We start from the raw sequence: 19,523 nt of genomic DNA on the forward strand, positions 1-19,523 counted from the left end.
TCAACATGCCCACACTGGCACCAAGTTTCAAGCACACGAACCTTGGAGGGGGTGTGGAGGGGGTTGTGAGCTGCATTCCCACTGTAGCAGATAACAAGTTGGATATTTTTGCCCCTCATCCTGAGATCTTCCCGAATCTTTTATACAGTTTCTATCTTCAGAGCACTTTCTGAGAAGAACACCTCAGAAGTTTGGGGAAGACAAAAAAGCAAAATTAAATATTTTTTTTCTGTATGTTTAGAAAGTTCTGTGCATTTGGGCAGGGGTTTATTTTTTTTCTTTTGAAACTCCACTCAGAACAGGAATACTAATAACTCATTTGTTTCCTGGCTGTTCCTGGCTCTTCACACTAGATTCCTGTTGCTGTATCTCTGCTCCTCTGTGTATTCTTTATCTGTGGATGTGACAGGCAGGAGGGTGGGGGGTGAGGAATAGGTCTGGAATTCCCCTACCTGCGCCTGTCTGAAAATCATTGTTGATGCCCATTCTCAGAAGCTCTTGGCAACCTATAGAATGAGTAAATGGGTAATGTAGAGCCCAGCTAGCCTGACTTCAGTCCAGTCTGCCCAGCTGTGCCAACCCACCAAACTGATTAGGAATCGTGTAGTCAATATTCCTCAAAGCCACACTAGCATGCTAAGTCCCCCAGTGCTTGCACTAACATCGCTCACTGGTAAACACGTTGGAGCTGGTTTGAAGAAAGTAAAATCTAGTGCATTGTTGATTTGACATGAAGCAGCAGGCACTAGAGTCCAAGTCTGACAGTCTGTGGAGGGTGTCGTGTTCTGTCAGTGTGTGTCTGTAGTTGTAGTTGAGCCAGAGCTGGCTTGACCTTGTCAGAGAAACAGCCCTAGCCTTGCTCTCCATTGCTGGTTACCAAGCCATAACAGGAATTTCACTCTCTTCTAACAGATAACATATCTCACTCATGCCTGCATGGACCTCAAGTTGGGAGACAAGCGAATGGTATTTGACCCTTGGTTAATTGGCCCTGCTTTTGCCCGAGGATGGTGGTTGCTACATGAGCCTCCATCTGACTGGTTGGAGAGGCTGTGCAAAGCAGACCTCATTTATATCAGCCACATGCACTCAGACCACCTGAGGTAAAGAAGTCACATACCCAACTCCTAAGATAACAATGGCAACAGTGGGATCTTTGGGTTGTTGCTTTGTTTCTTAGACAGGATCTTATGATGTTCAGGCTGGCCTTGAACTCACTATGTAGTTGAGGATGAGAATTCCTGCCTGCTGGTTATACTGCCACTTCCAAATACTGGGATTATAGACATGTGCCACTACGCTCTGTTTATAAAACATTTTTGGGTGCTTCTGCACTCTGACTTGTACCATAGGACTATGAAAAAGAAGAGAAATAAAAGTAAAATTTTGTATATGGACCACAATTCTAATTTTAAAAGTGCTCCCACAGTGTATATCCACAAGAGTGAGGAGGGAGCCATTATGGAAAGCAGGGTGCTTGTAACTTCTCAGAGACTTCTGCTCTCTGTTCATGAACAGGCACAGGCATAAAGCCTATCAGAGTGGCCTTGTTTTTGTTCAAAATTTATAGCACAAACCAACACACACACACACACACACACGTAAAAGGCCAGTGATAGCAGCATTTGAAAAGCTGAGGCAGGAGGATCAAGAATTCGATGCCAGTGTGTGCTACATAACAACACTGTTTCAAAAATGACAGACAGGTACTTTTAAAATAAAGGACCAACGGAATATTATGGGTTTTACACACACGTTGAACCCCAATTACCACTGTCCTTTGAACACAGGAGTGCCACAGGTAGTCACAAGTGAAAGTAGGAACTAATATCCCAATAAAACTTTAGTGATGGATATAATTCCCATGGATCATCCATTATTACATTCATCTTATAAGGCTGTATACAGAAGCAGGGAGTGTGCCAAGCCTAGTTCATGCACTGTTTGCCAAACCCCGCATTTTATTGTTTATTGAGATGGTGCCTGCTATGCAACCAGGCTTATCTGGGTCTTCCTGCCTTAGTCTCCCATGTGCTAGCATTACCACCCCTCACAACCATGTCCTGCTTTACCTTCTCCCCTTTCATAAATGTATTCTTCTCTCATACAACACATCCTGACTACAGCCTCCCTTCCTTCCACTCCTCCTAGTCCCCACCACCTGCCACTTCCTCTGACCCTGCAGAAAAGAGCAGGCTTCCTAGGGACATCAACTGAACAAGGCATAACAGGATGAAATAAGATTAGGCACAAGTCCTCATATCAAATCTGGACAAGGCAACCGGTAGGAGAAAGGGCTCCCAAGGACAGCCAAACGAGGCAGAGACAACTCCAGTCCCACTGTTAGGAATCCTACAAGAACACAATGCTACGTGACCATTATATATATATATATATATTATATATATATATATATATATATATAATATATATATATATATATATATAATATATATATATATATATATATGTGTGTGTGTGTGTGTGTGTGTGTGTATACATATATATATATATATATATATATATATATATATATATATGCAGAGAACCTAACTTCATGACTGCTGTTTCAGTCTCTGTGAGCCCCTATGAACCCTGCTTAGTTGATATTGTAAGCCATACTCTCCCTGTGGCCTCGACCCCACTAGCTCCTACAATCCTTCCTCCCTCTTCTGCAGGGTTCCTCTAGCCTTGCCTAATGTTTGGCTTTGGGTCTCTGCATCTGCTCCCATCAGCTACTAGAGGAAGCCTCTCTAATGATGATTTGGGTAGGCACCAATCAATGAGTATAGCAGAATCAATCTCTCTCTCTCTGCCCCCCTCTCTCTGCCCCGTCTCTTTATCTTACCTTTTCCCAGTTGTTTTTGGTTCCACCCTGAGTCTCTGGACCATCCTGTTTCAGGTTTCTAACCAATATGGGACTCAAGTTAGACCAGTCATTTGGTTGACGACTCCCACAAGCTCTGAGCCACCATTGCCACAGCACATCTTACAGGAAGGACAGGTTGTAAGTCTAAGCTTTTGTGGCTAGGTTTGTATCCCGGTCCCATAAATGGAAGCCTTTCCTATTTACAGGGGATGACAGGTCCGGGCTCTATATCCTTGCTAGGGTCACCCTTATAGGTTCCAGAAAGTTTCTACTGCACTAGGTTTCTATACTACCTCCCACCACCATCCCCCATTCTAGTCGCCTTTTCCTGTATTCTCTTCTTCCATCCCTACCTCACCCAATCCACCTGTAAAATCTATTCTATTTACCCTTCCCAGGGAGACCATGTGTCCCCATTGAAAGGCCAGTCGAGGACCAGTGCTTTTCAGTGGCAAACACCTCACTTTTATAACTCGGGGAAGTTTAACCTAAAGTAAAGGTTAAACAGTGTGGCAGAGTGACTAGGGTTCAAAGGAATGTTATTTCATAACATCAGTATAGTATTGTTATATTATATTAGCAGATAATAAGAATGATCAGTTAGATGATACAATTAGTTACTCTCTGGTTGTGATAAAACACTGTGACCAAGGCAACTTACAAGAGAAAGATTTTATTTGGGCTTATGGTTCCAGAGCATTAGAGTTCATCATGGAGTGGAGTGGAGGGGGGATGACTGTCAAGGCTCTTGAAGTCACAGCGGATGGTGCACATATTGAACTAGGAGCATGAACAGAGAGGATGCCCCGACATACTTCCTAAGCCTCCCCAAACTGCTGCCAACCATGGACCAAGTACTCGAATGCCCAAGACTAGCTGGCTGCAATGTGCCTTTAATCCCAGCACTCGGGAAGCAGAGGCAGGCAGATGAATCTCTGTAAGTTCAAGGCCAGCCTGGTCTATGGAGTGAGTTCCAGGACATCCAGAACTGTTACACAGAGGAACCCTGTCTCAAATAAGCGATCAAGCAAACAAACAGACAAAAAACAATAACAAAAAAAACCCAGTAAATACCTTTGGGGGGATCATTTTTTTTCCTAATTCTCTTTATGATACAAGTTGTGTTTTCTGAACTCAGAGATTAAAGGCAGGTCAAAGAATCCTGGAATTTTTACATCTTTTGCTTAGAGGATGACACCTGCTTCCTCCCTATTTCCTCTCCCTGCCTCACAAGTTCTGCTTATTTATGTAGCTTTTCATAGCACGGATGTTAAATTAGCACAGCTAATGCATGCTAGCATGCAGCTTTTGTTTGTGCTTACAGCAACATATTTCATTTCGTATGATAGTCTGATTCTTTTACGTGTTTGTCTGTAGGAGATTACAGATATGCAGGACCACAGCCAGACTCTAGTCTGATTCTAAAACTAGTAAGCAACTCTGTTAAAATTAGAAACTACCTTCTAATGGGAGCAGTGCTGGATTTTGTCAAAAAAAAAAAAGTCAGAACACTTTTTATTTATTTATTATTTATTGTTTCTATTATTTGTGCATTTATGAATATGCTTTCTCATCTATGAAAACAGAAATCTTCAGAGTATATTGTAAGACCCAAACCACAGGGCATGGTGCCTTATGTCTGTAATCCTAATAGCCAAAAGGCTGAGTTAGGAGGAATTTTAAGAACTCCAGGTCAGCTTGGCTACATAAGGAGACCCTATCTAAAAAAAAAACAAACAAAACAAAACAAAACAAAAACAACACAAAAATAACAACAATTAAACCTACAACAGGAAAAGTATAAACAAATGAGGGAACTCGCGGCAGTATACTTTTGTGATAGAATGGGTACCTAACCACTTGCTCATCTTTCTACCATACCCTTACAGTGATACAGCAAAACCATTTTAGGTAATTAATGCTCAGTAGAAATGGCAATGGCCTTAATGTATATAAGCAGCCGAAAAGACCTGGGTGCTTCTTTACAAACAGTTGAGATTACTAGAATGCTGAATGTTTTTCATCTTCATTAAATTTTATTGTATGACCCCTCTGGTAACTTGAGTCCTCCTCAGGATAAGTTATGTCAGTGTAACTATCAGCCTTTAGAAAACATGGGGGTGACTCACAGTTCTATAAAAAAGCAGGCAGAGCCAGGTGGTGGTGGCACATGCCTTAAATCTCAGCACTCAAGAGGCAGAGGCAGAGGCAGAGGCAGGTGGATCTCTGAGTTCAAGGCCAACCTGGTTTACAGAGTGGGTTCCAGGTCAACTAGGGCCACACAGAGAAACGATATCTGTGCTGTGTCCTCTGTTTTATTGAGAGCAGCTACTTAGGAAGATCATGAAGATGTTCATTCTACAGCAACATCTGCATGGCTCTCTCTGTGACTTCTGCTATTCCCCACCCCATCTAGCCTCACCACTCAAATCAACACTGGTGTGAAACATGAGCCTAACACACTTGGCTGATGTCCACTCTCTGGTTTGTTAGTACGACCTAGCCATGATGTAAGATTCTCTGGGATGCAGTCATGTGTGTAAGCAGGAGCAGGAAGGCTGGCTTCCACCTCTTTCCCTTTCAGTCAGAAAGCCATTTCTCTTGCTAGTGAATCCCAGTTTATTATCTTTCACCATTTCCACCCTTCTGATCTAGCTACCCTACCCTGAAGCAGCTTTCCCAGAGACGACCAGACATTCCCATTTATGTTGGCGACACAGAAAGGCCTGTGTTTTGGAACCTGGATCAGAGTGGCGTCGGGTTAACTAACATCAACGTGGTTCCATTTGGAATATGGCAACAGGTCAGAGATCTGTTTGTTTTCTTACTATACTTTCTGAGGTGACATTCAAATATACAGAATGTGGCCCATGTTGTTGGTACACAAGATACAGTGAATACAACCTGTATCGAAACTTCAGTTTTGGACATAACTGTCTTTGCTCAAAGCTTTCATTTCCACTTAGCAAATGTATAACCTTAAAATAAACCTAGTTTATTATAAGTTAATAAGTTTATTATAGGCTAATCAACCTAGTTCCAGATAAAGTTTTTCATTTCCTTTAACTTTTGATCTGATTTGCTAATTTTTCTCAAAATGACAATCTTCTCAAATTTTAAGGCCAAGCTGACCTACATAATTGTTCAATTGCTGGATTGCAGGTAGACAAAAGTCTGCGGTTCATGATCTTGATGGACGGCGTTCATCCTGAGATGGACACATGCATTATCGTGGAGTACAAAGGTACCATCCTATCTCCGGAAGACAGTGGAAGGGGAAGTGCGCCATAGGTGGGAAAGAGGATGTCCGAAACCTCATCCTATGCTCATCATCTGTCCCCACTTCAGAGAGCACAGTACATGGTGCTCTTGTCTTTGGAAAAGGAACCTTTTAGATTTTTGCAGGTGAAAAACTTGCCAATAATTAGGAGTCTATGGTGGCAGGTACATTGCTTTTAGCACAAGGGAACTGATATTTACATTGTTTCAAGACTATCATTAATTTATTGTTGAATAAACATCATAAGTCCCTTTCATCATGTTTGCTGGATATAGTGATAGACACCTGGGATCCCAGCAGTCAGGAGGCAGATGCAGGATGACCAGGAGTTCAGAATCATGCTCTGACAAACAGTTCAGGCCAGCCTGGGCTCTATAAGACCCCGTCTTAAAGAGCAAAGCAGATAAGAGCAAAACAAAACAAAGAAAATGGAAAACAAAAAATTATCACTAGAAAATTTCATCATGGGTGAAGCAAGGCCTTAGTTATCCGGTAATCATTTGGAACACAATTGTACATAGATTTTTGCCAGAGATAAGGATGGGTTGAGCTGACCCCTTAGTGTCAGCATCTGGAGACAGTTTAGGAAAGTAGTGTGATCTACAGTGAAATTAGACTGATGGTCATCATGAGGTACTCAGAACCCAGCCAGCCAGAAGGATGACCTACTTTACTTAGAAATCAGAATATTCTAAGACTTTAGATTCTGACAGTGTCCTCTTTGTTGGATTGTTTCTTTGATTGTTGGTGTGTGTGTGTGTGTGTGTGTGTGTTGAGGGCACACACCAATTCTTCTGTAATCAACTGGATTAGATTACATAGACTGCACTGGACAAACTTGTTGGCTTGGTCATTCAAACCAGAGCATTTGAGGTTACATGTTATTTCCCCACAGGTCATAAAATACTCAACACAGTGGACTGCACCAGACCCAATGGGGGAAGGCTTCCTGAGAAAGTTGCTCTAATGATGAGTGATTTCGCAGGAGGTGCATCAGGCTTTCCAATGACTTTCAGTGGTGGAAAATTTACTGGTAATAATTTATATCCCAGTGATTCTGAGCATTAGGCATGTGCTTGGATGGATGCTTTGAGAATAAGTAAGGAGCCAACCTTGTGAACTACAGACACAACAAACTGAGGTTTCAGAATCCGAGGGTAGAATGCACGGGACTGCTGAGGTGAACGAGCGTCTCTGGGAATATGTAGGAGGAGCTAAGAAAGACAGGGCATTCTACAGGGCAGATTCCCACCCCAGGAGCTCTTCTTCTCTAGATTCAAGGGTCATGCTGGGGTGTGTGAGAAAAGTATACATATATATGAAACAGTTGATTCAGTTTTGTATCTTTGTGACACCTCTCTGATCCTATATGCTGCAACTCTAGATCCTGTTTAAGTCTAGACTTCTCTGACCAATTGCCTCCCAACATGTCAGTCAGCCCTCTTTGCTGCCTGCTGTGTCCTCAGGCTAGCACTTCTGGTCTACTCCTGGCCTGGCTTGTTACACTGACTATTTTCATTCCCCGGAGTCCTCTTGTTGCTAAACTCTCCACAACCATCAATTCCCAATGGCTCGCAATTCAACTACTGTCTGTTCCCTGGCTGCCCTGTGTACCCGACCCTACCTCAGCACAGACACTCCCTAACTGCTCTGTTGAAGGGTGACCATCCACCCCATCTCCTTCTACCCTGCTGTGCTGTTCATATCACTTTATATCATTATTTGTGCATTTTATTTCTCCTTTTAAAACTTGCTTCTCTCACTAAGAAAGCATTTTCTTGGGAGGACTTCCCTTTTTTTGTTCACAAGATTTACAGTCTAATTCAGTATTGTATGCTTAGTGCCCCAGAGAACATTGAAGGTATGTAATAAACACTGGGCTGGGGGAGAAAACAAAAGAGAGGGAAACTTTATGAGGTGTCTATAATGATTTCATTTACAGAGGAAGAGGCAGAAGTCGGTCCTCTATTCAATTCCGTAAGTGGTGGGCAGGGCTTGGCTCCTAAGTGTGACTAACATTTGTGCCTGTGAATTTAGTCACTGAATTGTCAGGTTATAAAATTATATATTTCAGTTACATAGTGGACCAGGCAATAGTACACACTAGTAAATGGTTAATAACTGTCTGAGTTACAGAGCATAGAGAATGAGCTTGCCTATAAAGGAAGGCTATCCACACTGAGCCCTGAATTCAGCTAGAGTCCCCAAAAGTATAATAAGCATGAAGCGAGCTTGGAACCTGTGTCTGATCTCTTGGTAAATAATCAAAATTTGCTAACTAAAGCTGAGGACACATCTCCATCAACATAATCAGATTAGTCCACTCTGTCTTACTTGTTTCTCCATTTCATTTTCATCTGAATAAGTCCCTTTCAAGTAGAGCAAGATTTATAAAACTTTTCTGTTTGTGATCCATTGGCATCAGAGAAACTTTTATGCAACCCTGGGCATATAAATTCATAAAATTGGTATGAAAATCAAGTTTTTACTGATGATAAAATATAAGCAAATTGATTTTAAAATAATTCTTCAATACATTATATATATATATATATATATATATATATAATTTAGTATTTATTAAAGACAAAGGCAAATGTGTATCCTACAAAATGGATATACTTATTTATCTATACAAAGAATTAAATCTTGGATGAGCATTTGATACAGTAGGATGTAGGGTATCTCAAGCAGTTTTCAAAGCTGATAGATATTTTGATTTTATGATCAATTCTGAGAATTCCATTTACATAAATATGTATTACTATACAGCAGAATTATGTTTAGGGTCATTTCATAAGCTTTTAGAAATTATGTCCTGACCCCTAGTTAAAATTCATTGAAATTTAGTGAAACTCAAGTCAAGAACTCAAGCAGCAATTTTAAAAATAAAAGATATATTAATTTGATATAGTCTAAGGGAGGATGATAAGAAAATCTGAAGATTTTTTTCCCATAATTAAACCATTCTGTTTCTGTAAGAGCAGAAGGGGTCACCTGTGTGGTAAGTCTGTAGTTTGTAGCATATAGCAGTTTTGAATGTGTGCCAAGGGCACACATAATTGATTGCTGTTGCGTTGCATGACGACATGTACAGTGTAAAGCACTCCTGTGGGATACTCAGAGCCAGGGCTGCAGAGATAGATAGTGCATGATGCCCAGGGATGGTACAAGGTTCAACTCATGTGAGCGGGACCATTCATTATGTGTTTTATTTTGAATTAACTTTTGTTAGCTGGATTCTCAGAAAACCGACTGCTGTTGATTTTCTTATGCCCTGTGCATTTACACATTCCCCATGTGGAGTTACAACCCAGCTTAAGAAGGTGGGAACCAGGGCGTTCACTTTCCAATGACTTGTGAACAGAGGATGCTAACCCCAAATCTGTCGTTGCAGAGGAATGGAAAGCCCAGTTCATTAAGGCTGAAAGAAGAAAGCTTCTGAATTACAAAGCTCAGCTGGTGAAGGACCTGCAGCCCCGAATCTACTGTCCGTTTGCTGGGTACTTTGTGGAGTCTCACCCATCTGACAAGTAGGGCTCAGCATTTCATTCAATATTTTTACATCTGAGTGAGTGTCTGTCAGATGGATGGCTTTGCTATATGTACAATTGCACAATGAGAAAAAGATTGTGAGAATCCAAAATCTCTCTGTTTCTGTCTCTCTCTCCCCGTCTCCTCACCTGTACACACACCTTTCTGCTATATAATGACCTGAGTCTCAGATGATGAGAGTATACCTCTATGGCCTCAATTTAGTCTGACTACCTCTGTAAAGATGTTCTTTCCAAGCAAAAGTCACACCCTGGGGAACTTGGGTGTATATCTGATATGTCTTTTCTAAGAGGGACACAACTCAACCTGTACCAAGTACTTACGTTAAAAATCAAAACTTTTCATGACTTGTCAATAACTTCCATTTTATTTAGTTTCTAAAATAATTGATGTGCAAAAGATTTTTTATTTAATTTTTTTTGCAATGATGTGTGTGTGTGTGTGTATGTGTGTACATGTGTGTAAGTATGTGAGCCCAAATACATGTAGAGGCCACAGAACAACATTAAGGAGTCAGTTCTCTATGTTTACAGCATGAGTCCTGGGGCTTAAACTCAGGTCATCAGGCTCAGAAGCAATTGCCCTTGTACTCCTTGTTTCCAACCAGCAGGACTGAAAGCGAGTGAGGGCTGATGCACACTGTTAGTGTGGGTACTGTAGAGTAGTCAGTTACGTGTGTGGGATTCCTTTGACATCGATGTTCATGTCACAAGTTGAGACAGAGTGAGCCAGCTTACTTCCAGGCAAACAGCTTTAGAAACCCATATACTTTTGTTTCAAAAATCAAATGAATTCTGAAGAAATGAGACAATGTTGTTGATGGGTATATGAATATTACACAAAGATAACTTTTCTTGTACTTGATTTTGGTATTGGAAAACCTTTACATATAGCTGGATCAAGAAGCATATAAATCTAGTTTTGAACTGAAAGTTTTATGTCATCTGGATATAAACCAAGTATTTCTGATAGAAATTACTGTCTGAATTGATATAACCAAAATATACAAAATATGTGAAATCTGAGAAAACAGGATATATGAATCAACTAATACACACACACACACATATATATGTATATTTTATTTAAAAATATTAACTGAGTGAGTGGGGAGTAGGCTCACCTGATAAAGCACTTGCAATATATCATTAAGGACCCGAGTTTGGATTTCTAGCACTCATGCAAAAAACAGGTATGGCAGTACATGCTGTGATGCCAGTACTAGAGAAGTGGAGGCAGGAGGATTCCCGGGACTCAGTGGCCCGTCAGTGTAGCAGTGACAGCATCTCAAAAGATAAGATGGGAAACTGTTGAAGAATATACCAAATATTAACTTCTGGCCTTTACACACCCTCACACATGTACGCCTACATACACAGGTGCATACACATGTAAATACACATAGCACATGCAAAACTGACAGAAAAGTATATGCACGTATCATGTAACACTATATATTTTAGTAGAGACTGTAGCAAACTACCCCAGCTATACAGTACTTGGTCATTCTTGATAATCAAGCTATGATAGGTAGCAGAGAACTTTAGATATCTGTGATTTATTGTTATAAACATGAAAAATTTGATTTTAGTAGACTTGCATTCACTTCTGTTTTAGTTACTTTTCATTTTTTGTTTTTTGTTTTGGTTTGGTTTTTTTGTTTTTTTTTCGAGACAGGTTTTCTCTGTGTAGCTCTGGCTGTCCTGGAACTCACTCTGTAGACCAGGCTGGCCTTGAACTTAGAAATCCACCTGCCTCTGCCTCCCAAGTGTTGGGATTAAAGGCGTGTGCCACCACTGTCCAGCCTTAGTTACTTTTCTAATGCTGTGACAAAACACCATGGCCCAGGCAATTTAGAAAAGGAAGCATTTGATTGAGTTTATAGTTTCAGAGACTTGGACTCCATGGTGGCTGAGCAAAAGCTTGCTGCAAGAAAGAGCTGAGCTCACATCTTGATCTGCAAGTAGGAGGCAGAGAGCACTCTGGAACTGGGGCAAGTCTTTTGAAACCTCAAAGCCCTGCTCCCAGTAACACACCTCCTCCAACATAGCCACACCTCCCAGTCCTTCCCAAACAGGTCTACCAACTAGGGACCAAGTAGTCAAATATATGCGCCTATGATGCCTTTCTCATGCAGACCACCATATCATCTTAGAACATAGGTTCCCTTCTCTATACACCATGATTTCATTAATCACTCTACATTCATCATTCATTACACCAAGGAACTGACGTACACTGATGGCTTATTGAAGTCTGTTAACAGCAGTACAGTTGATAGTCTTGTTAGCTATGAGCCCAGCACAAAGTGGCCTCAAGCCGAAAGCCTTACACTCACTGCTGGTTATAAGCAGGCCTCAGCACAGAGGACACCTGCAACGAGAGAGAGCTAGACCTTTAGTTTACGGGTTATACACTAAATTCGTGATTGTAAGCTTAATGGATTATATCTCTAGGGATTGCAACAAGACCTTTTGTTTTTAGTATCTTTAATTGTATTTTACGTAACCAAGATCCAGACAGAATCCTGCTATGTAGCCCTGGCAGGCCTAGAACTCTCCATAGACATCAAGCTAACCTCAAACTTGTGTCAGTCCTCCTTTTTCTACCTCCTCGATGCTAGGTTTAGAGGACCAAGCCATGATGTCTGGCTTAGTTGCCATAATTTCTAACAACAACAACAAAAAAACATTCATATATACCCTATCTGTAGATAATCTCCTCCTTTGACACTGAGTGAGTTCTTATATCATTTGGAATTTCTGGATAAACATGAATTGTATTAGGATCTGTGCTCATGTAGAAATCTATGTAACTTTAAAATACACTACAAGTCATTTTTTCCATAGGAGCATCCATATTGACAGAACTAAAGAGCCTTGGGCCACACAGAAAGTACCAGTCCATTAGCCTTGAGGGATGAAAAGTGGGCAGGAAGGGTGGAGATAAAAGGCAATAGTAAAAGTCAGACTCTGAGACCCAGGCAGGGCTGGGTCTGGTCACAATGAATGGCACAGTGTACGAGACATTGGCTTCCCCTTCATGTTCTGGTTCATGACTGTGAGAAACATCTTCAGTGTTCTCTAGGTGCCCCAAATAATGCTTTTACTGTGACATCTGTAACCTCGGTGCTTGGCAGGCTGAAGTAGAAGGATTGCCAGTTCCAGGTCAGCCAGGGTTATGAAATAAGAGCCTTTCTCAAATCAAACCCACATGATAACAACTAACAAAGAACAGGAAGAGAGGTCAGAGCTCAGCAGCTGGGCGCTCAGCCGGCGTGCAGCCACACAGTGGTTGGGTTGGCTAGAACCTGAACTCTGCAGCACACAGGAGAGAAATAGCGACTAGGACTCAGTTGTCTCCCTGGAGCAGAGCTGAGCTCTGAACCACTTTTCCCCTCAGCCCAGCCTGAGCACTGGTCACACTTGCTGTTAGAAAGCACCCAGGAAGATGCTCTAGACCCGTTTCCTCAACTCTAATCCTTGAGCTGGAATCTGGGAAGAGCCAGTAATTCCAGGGAAGAGGCAGGTGCTGGAGTAGCAAAGAAAGTCCTTGGCTCAGAGTCCAAAATGCTTTTGATATTTTAACAACTGGTATATCTAACTAGACAAATACTAATTTTGTCCCTAAGGAATTGTTAAAGGGGGTGGTAAAGAAAAGAACTTGCCAGCATTCACAACTGTCACATCTAACAATGTAGGGACACCCAAGAAGGGGATAGAGGGCTTTTAGTCTTTATCCACCTCAAAATAGAAAAATAGAAGCACCCCCAAACACTGCCATGGATGTAACCCAGTGCACAGCTCAGAGGCAGGCAGTGTAACATAGCAGGGAAGTGGACGATTCAGGCTTTAGACTGCTTAAAGTTTAGAAATATGTTGTACCAACAGGGGAACCCAAGGCTGATATCAACCTGAACTCTAAATGTCTGTGATCAGGACACAATAGAAGAAGTAGCCAACTATCATTGTTATTTTCTTGAGACAAGCTCTTCCTATGTAGTTTAAGCTAGCTTTAAGCTCATTATCTGTCTCCCTCAAGCTCTCCAGTATTAGGACTGCAAAACTGTACTACCAAACCCAGCTTTAAAAGTTATTTCACAGAGTCTAGGTCATAAACAGCTATAAAATGCCTCAGACAATGTCAAATTTGGAAGGTTTCCCGGAAATATGTATTTTTTTCTTTTCTCACTTCCTTTCTTCTTGTGACTCCTTACCATATTTAGGGGGATCACTGAAAGCAAATTTTCTGGAAACAATAATTGTAGGATCATGGAAATGACTGTATCACAGCTCAGTAGTGGGATTGTAGACATATCCTCTGATAGTTTGTATAAGGAGGCATTAAATCATATTCCCTGTTCAGCCTCAAACGGTTAATGCAAGCCCACTTTCCCCATAGGCAAACTGAGCTCTGCACAGTGAACCATTGGGCAGTAGCATACACTGAGCAAACTGTATGACCTATGACCTCAGGACCCTGAAAAGTAAACAATCGCAGAAAATAGAAACAAAATGACAGCTTGACAGAATAACCCTTCAGTGATGCTGAGGTTTTAACTTTGTGTTTACTTGATTATTTGGGAATGGTATCCTGTGATGAAGTCCAGGCTAGCTTCAAACTCAAGATGCTTCTGGCTCAGCCCCAAATGCTAGGATTATGAGCACGTGCCACTATGCCACACCCTATGCTTCTGTTTTCTCAAAACCATAGTCTCTCTCTCTCTCTCTCTCTCTCTCTCTCTCTCTCTCTCTCTCTCTCTCTCTCTCTCCCTCTCTCCCTCTCCCTCTCTCTCTCTCTCTCCTCAAGACAGTCAAAGAGTGGTGTTGAATGCTGGTGAGAACAGGACACATTGCTGGGGTAAGGGTGGAGCAGGGTAGAGCAGGGGTGGGGTCGAAATCGAGGAAGATCAGAATAAGCAGGAGAACCTTCTGAGCTGGAAGGTTTTGTTTCCTTTAGTTCTTTCCTTTTCACTTGCCAAGTCCCCAGGTGACTGCTTCAGTCACAAGGCTGCCTCCATGAAACCCCAGGAGAGGGGAAAGAAGCCTTCTCTCAGGTCAGAAGGACTTTGATTTCAAGAGAGTAGAGAGAATCCTGTTGCTCTTTCTCTTCTTCCCTCAACTCGCTCCACCTACCTTCCCTGTTTGCTCTTTGGGAGACAGGGTCTGCTGCAGTATCCCGGTCCAGCCTTGAACTTGCAGCAGTTCTTGCCCCAGCTTTCCGAAGACGCAGAAAGGCCGTGAGTCTTGCTCTGTTGCTGTTTTTCTTTCTCTAATGCTTGGCCCCAAAGTAAATGGAATTCTTAGAAAGAAAGTACTCATCCAGTCAGGGAAGCCAAAGCCCTGGCTTCTCAGTAGATTATTTTCTACTGATGGATCATTTGACATTGATAGAGAGTAGACACTTGGGAGGCAAGAAAGTACTGGGGAATGTTTCAGGGAGAGTTATGGCTTATGAAAATGAGCCAGAAGAGCAAGTAAACTCTGGAGCTCGGCAACTGGCTGTACTTTGTGACCATAAGCAGGAGACGGAGACTCTGCAACTGAAGTACAAGAGAGAGCACAGCTTAAGCCCCATACTGGTGACCTGTGTGACCCCATGCTGGTGATTTGGCAATTGTGGAACAGAGCTAAAAGAGGAACTGAAATGAAAACCGCAGCCTGAAGATAGCATTTTTGAACTTGTAGCATAAACATGACCTGCTTTTAATATTTATTAAAACGAAAGTATAAACTGCCACAAATAGAAACAACACCCAGAGTATCATAAAATAGTTTTCTAAGGAAAAAGATAAGATCAAAAACTAAGTATAAAGAAAACCAGGAAAACATTGCCATGTCACGAGGGGAAGCACAATATATAGTAGATCCAAAATGACACAGATGCTAGAATTATTAGGGAAAAAAATCAAACATCTATAAAAGTTATGTTTCAATAAGTAATGGCAAAATCCTTTGACTGTAAAGACAGAAAGAAAGCTACTCACACAGAGAGAAGATAGAAGAACTAAATGGAAAATTTACATTCAAACTACACAGTCTACAAGGGCAAACACCTGGATGTGTTTCAAGGGCCTGCTGGGATTGAGAACAGCAAGAGGAAGTGAACTTAAAGATAGAGCAACAGAAGCCATGAAACCTATAAACAGGAAGAAAAAGACTGGGACAAACAAGAACAGGGGACCCGTGGGACAACGGCAAATGTCAGGTATCCATGAAGAAGAGGTAAAGGCCACGCATGTAAACAAGAGGAAGAGTGGGTGGATGGAACTAAACTTAATAAAGGTCAGAAACTTAGATGCTAGAAGCACAGTAAGGCCCCAAACAATATAAACTTGAATCAAAAGAAGCCTGGACCCATCAGAACAAAATTACCAAAACATAAAGACACAGCAATATCAAATTACCTTGGTTTTTTGTTTGTTTGTTTGCTTGCTTGCTTGTTTTTATCAGAGGAAACAATTCAAATAACTGGGCTTCTAATCAGAAACAGTGATGGCTGGAAGTTAGTGGAATTTTAAATGTGTTTACAAGACAAAACAATTGCATCTAGATCCAGGAAAGAGGTATTGGGGCAGAGAGGAAAGCAGACATTCTCAGATGAGAGGGCTCTGGGGATCACTGCCTTAGAAAAACTCATGGGATGTTCTTCGATTAAAGAGGCGTGGTTGTGAGGGAGAACAGAAATGAAAATATCTTGACATATTTAGTGGACAGCTTTTTCATTAGGTTTTTTAATTTGAAAGATGATGTAACACCGAGACAACTATCAGTATGGAGAGATGTTATAGATTAAACTGTGTCTGTTCAAAATTTTTATATTAAAACACTGAGCCCTGAGTAGTTCAGAAATAGAGCTTGCTTGAAGGTAGGGCCTATACAAAAGGAATCTAGTTAAAATGATTTCATGAGGGCAGACCTTGTACTTAAGAGTTGGCCAGTGTCCTTAAAACAAGGCACAATTTGGGCACAGAGACACATGAAGGAAAGATGATATGAGGAGACAAAGGTGAGGTGGCTCAGGAATGGTCATGGTCAGAGTCCGAGCTCAGCATGCAGGAGGCACGGGTCCTGCTGTACAGCGAATTTGACCTTCTAGCTTCTGCAGTGATAAACAAAACAGCATTCCTATTTTACTTCTGTTCTCTAAGCACCTCCAGCGTGGCAATTAGAGCAAAGTGATTCAAGATTCACACATGATGTAATCCAAGTAGATTGTGAGAAACTAGTGTAGATCGTGTAGAATGTTATAACATTATAATCCCCAGAGCAGCTAGTTTATAAGGGAGGTGATTGACCAAAAAGATTTAACAGGCAGACTAAATAGAATACCAAAAGACTTGCAAGTAACTTAAAAGAAGCCAAAGTGGGAATCAGGAAACAGAGGAATACAGATAAGTGACAGACATAACTCAAGAGATACCGATAATTGTATTAAATATGAATGATTGAGTAGCCCAGAGCAGTCCCTTTTCAGCGCCCCACTCAAGCTTCTATGATTTCATGGCCCACAGAAAGTAGAGATAGAATAGAAAAGGTAGCTTCTTTTAAAAAATAAGAAAATTAAACTACTAGATGATAGAGATCGTCATGGATAAAGGAAGGCAGACTCTGTGGTTACACACACACACACACACACACACACACACACACACACACACACACACATCCATTTCAAACATAAGCACAGAGATAAATGGCTACAAAAAGTTACTGCTGAAGAAGAAAGGATCGGCTGATGCCAGATGAATGTAGGCTTCAGAACAGGGTGTGAGAAACATAGTAATGTCAGTTCACTCAGGAGACAGAAGAGTCTGCTGTGTGTGTGCCTGACATCAGATCTGTAAACACACTGATAGAACTGAAGGGGGAAATGGAAACCCACAGCTGCAGTTGGAGGCTTCGGGATTCTTCTTTCAATGTTTGGAAGACCAAGAATTCAAAGCGTCGGGGAAGACACAGACATCCCCTGTGGGTCTGATTGACATTCATAAGGAACTCAGCCCAGGGTACCAGAACAGACACTTTTTCAAAGTGATATTAAACATCCACAAAGAGACCGTATCCTGGGTCCCACAGCAAACCTTAACAGCGTTGTTAAGTCAGAAGTCACACTCTGCATGTTCTGTGATCTTACTGGAATTATGCTAGAGGTCAAAGGAACTGCTCTGTCTGCAATTCTTAGAAAGCAAACAGTGTCTTGGTGCTCCCTGGGCCCAGGAGGAAGTCTCAAGGAGAGCTGGTAAACATTTTGCTGTGTGTAACAAACGAAAGTGTAATTTCATGATTTGTGGGATATAAGCAAGGCGCAGTAGTACATACCTATACCTCAGCCTCCAGAGAGGCCGAGGCAGGGGAAATCCTTCAACCCAAGGTCAGCCTAGGCAGCTTTAGTCAGACAGAGTCTGTAAAAAGAGAAAAGTATAACAGAGAAGAGAGAATGTGTACAAGGCCCTGGGTTCAATCGCTAGCAGTCGAAGCTTTTTAAAATGACTTGGGATATAATCTATGCTCCTCTGTAAAAGGGTCTGGGGCTGAAGCCTGGGGGTAAAACCCTTGCAGGGTAGCACGCCTGGGCTAAGCAATCCCCTAATTTCAATCCCCAGATTTAAAATTTTTTAAAGTTCTAAAGAAACGGCAAGATAAGCTCACAGCAATAACAAAGGAAGGTGTAATGGACGTGAAGCGGCTGTGTCAGTAAGAATTAAGAACAAGAAAGCATCCTCCAGGTGTGGTAGCTCATACTGGAAACCTCAGCCCCGGGGAAGGGGCTGGTCATGAGTTCAAACTCAGTCTGAGGTACATGAGACACTGTTCCCCAAAACCAAGCAAAAACAAAAATGCTAATAACATCATAAAGCTTAGGAAAAGGGTAACGAACACTAAAAACCAAGGGAGTAATAAGAGACGAGCACTGCCATCAGGAGGGACAACTGTCCTTAGATGTCACAGGTGATCAGAGACTACTAAAGATATACAAAACAAGTTCTGTGTGTGAAAATCCAACAACCTTCGTGAAATAGCTGATTACTTAGAAGATACAGATCTTCAAATCTCACCCAAGAAGAAATCCTCCTCTATCTATCAGAAAAAAACGAAATTCGCTGTTTACAAATCCTACAAGGAAAACTCTAAGCCCAGATTATTTAAAGGACAGATGTCAATTTTAATATTCATTTCCAAAAAGGGCTGAGACTGTGGCATCAATTCACTTAATGATCCCAGCATAAGAGACCTTATTAGAAAACTCAGAAACATAGATTTTTAAAAAATCTTCAAAATTAACCAATCCAATAATATATAAAAAGAGTAATATAATATACCTGGCCAGCTATGGCTTATTTAAAGACTGCAAGGTCACTTCAGTAGATTCTAATTGCTCTAACCCTGAGCTGGAGAGGTTAACTGGGTGGAAAAAAGCACTTGTGCAAGCAGGAGGACCTGAGTTCAGACGCCGAGGACCCACGGTAAAAAAAAAAAAAAAAAAAAAAAAAAAAAGTCAGACGAGGCTACATGAAGCTTATAAACTTAGTGTTTTAGGGACAAGGGGGTGGGCAGAGGAAGAGATAGGTGAGCACTGGGGCTTGCTGGCTTCATGTTTCATCGAGTGACATATGTCAAAGGAATAAGTTACAGAGTTGACAGAACAGAGGGCCTTCTTTCTCTGGCCTCTGCAGGCACATCAGCCCACGCAGTCACATACACACCACTTAAACCCACACAAAACCATATTAACAAACTAAGGGGGAAAACTCAAATGATATCAGTTGATGTCCAAAAGGTATTTGACGTGACTCTGTATTCATAAAGAAGTAAAGGA

General features: G+C 41.5%; 1 protein-coding gene across 7 annotated transcripts in view; it reads left to right on the forward strand.

Moving 5' to 3' along the window:
• The window catches only part of Cmah (cytidine monophospho-N-acetylneuraminic acid hydroxylase), a 149,886-nt gene that overhangs the window by 102,172 nt on the left and 28,191 nt on the right, over positions 1-19,523 (forward strand). For 5 of the 7 annotated variants that reach the window (NM_001284519.1, NM_001111110.2, XM_011244266.3 and 2 more), the window contains 5 exons: positions 913-1,103; positions 5,525-5,672; positions 6,032-6,113; positions 7,045-7,182; positions 9,547-9,682. In NM_001284519.1, the coding sequence (NP_001271448.1) occupies positions 913-1,103; positions 5,525-5,672; positions 6,032-6,113; positions 7,045-7,182; positions 9,547-9,682 (695 nt within the window). The remainder of the gene's footprint in view (positions 1-912; positions 1,104-5,524; positions 5,673-6,031; positions 6,114-7,044; positions 7,183-9,546; positions 9,683-19,523) is intronic. The other 2 variants (XM_011244274.3, NM_001284520.1) reach the window with 1 other exon arrangement.

The sequence above is a fragment of the Mus musculus genome, chromosome 13 (assembly GCF_000001635.26).
Source record: "Mus musculus strain C57BL/6J chromosome 13, GRCm38.p6 C57BL/6J".
Taxonomy (NCBI): domain Eukaryota; kingdom Metazoa; phylum Chordata; class Mammalia; order Rodentia; family Muridae; genus Mus; species Mus musculus.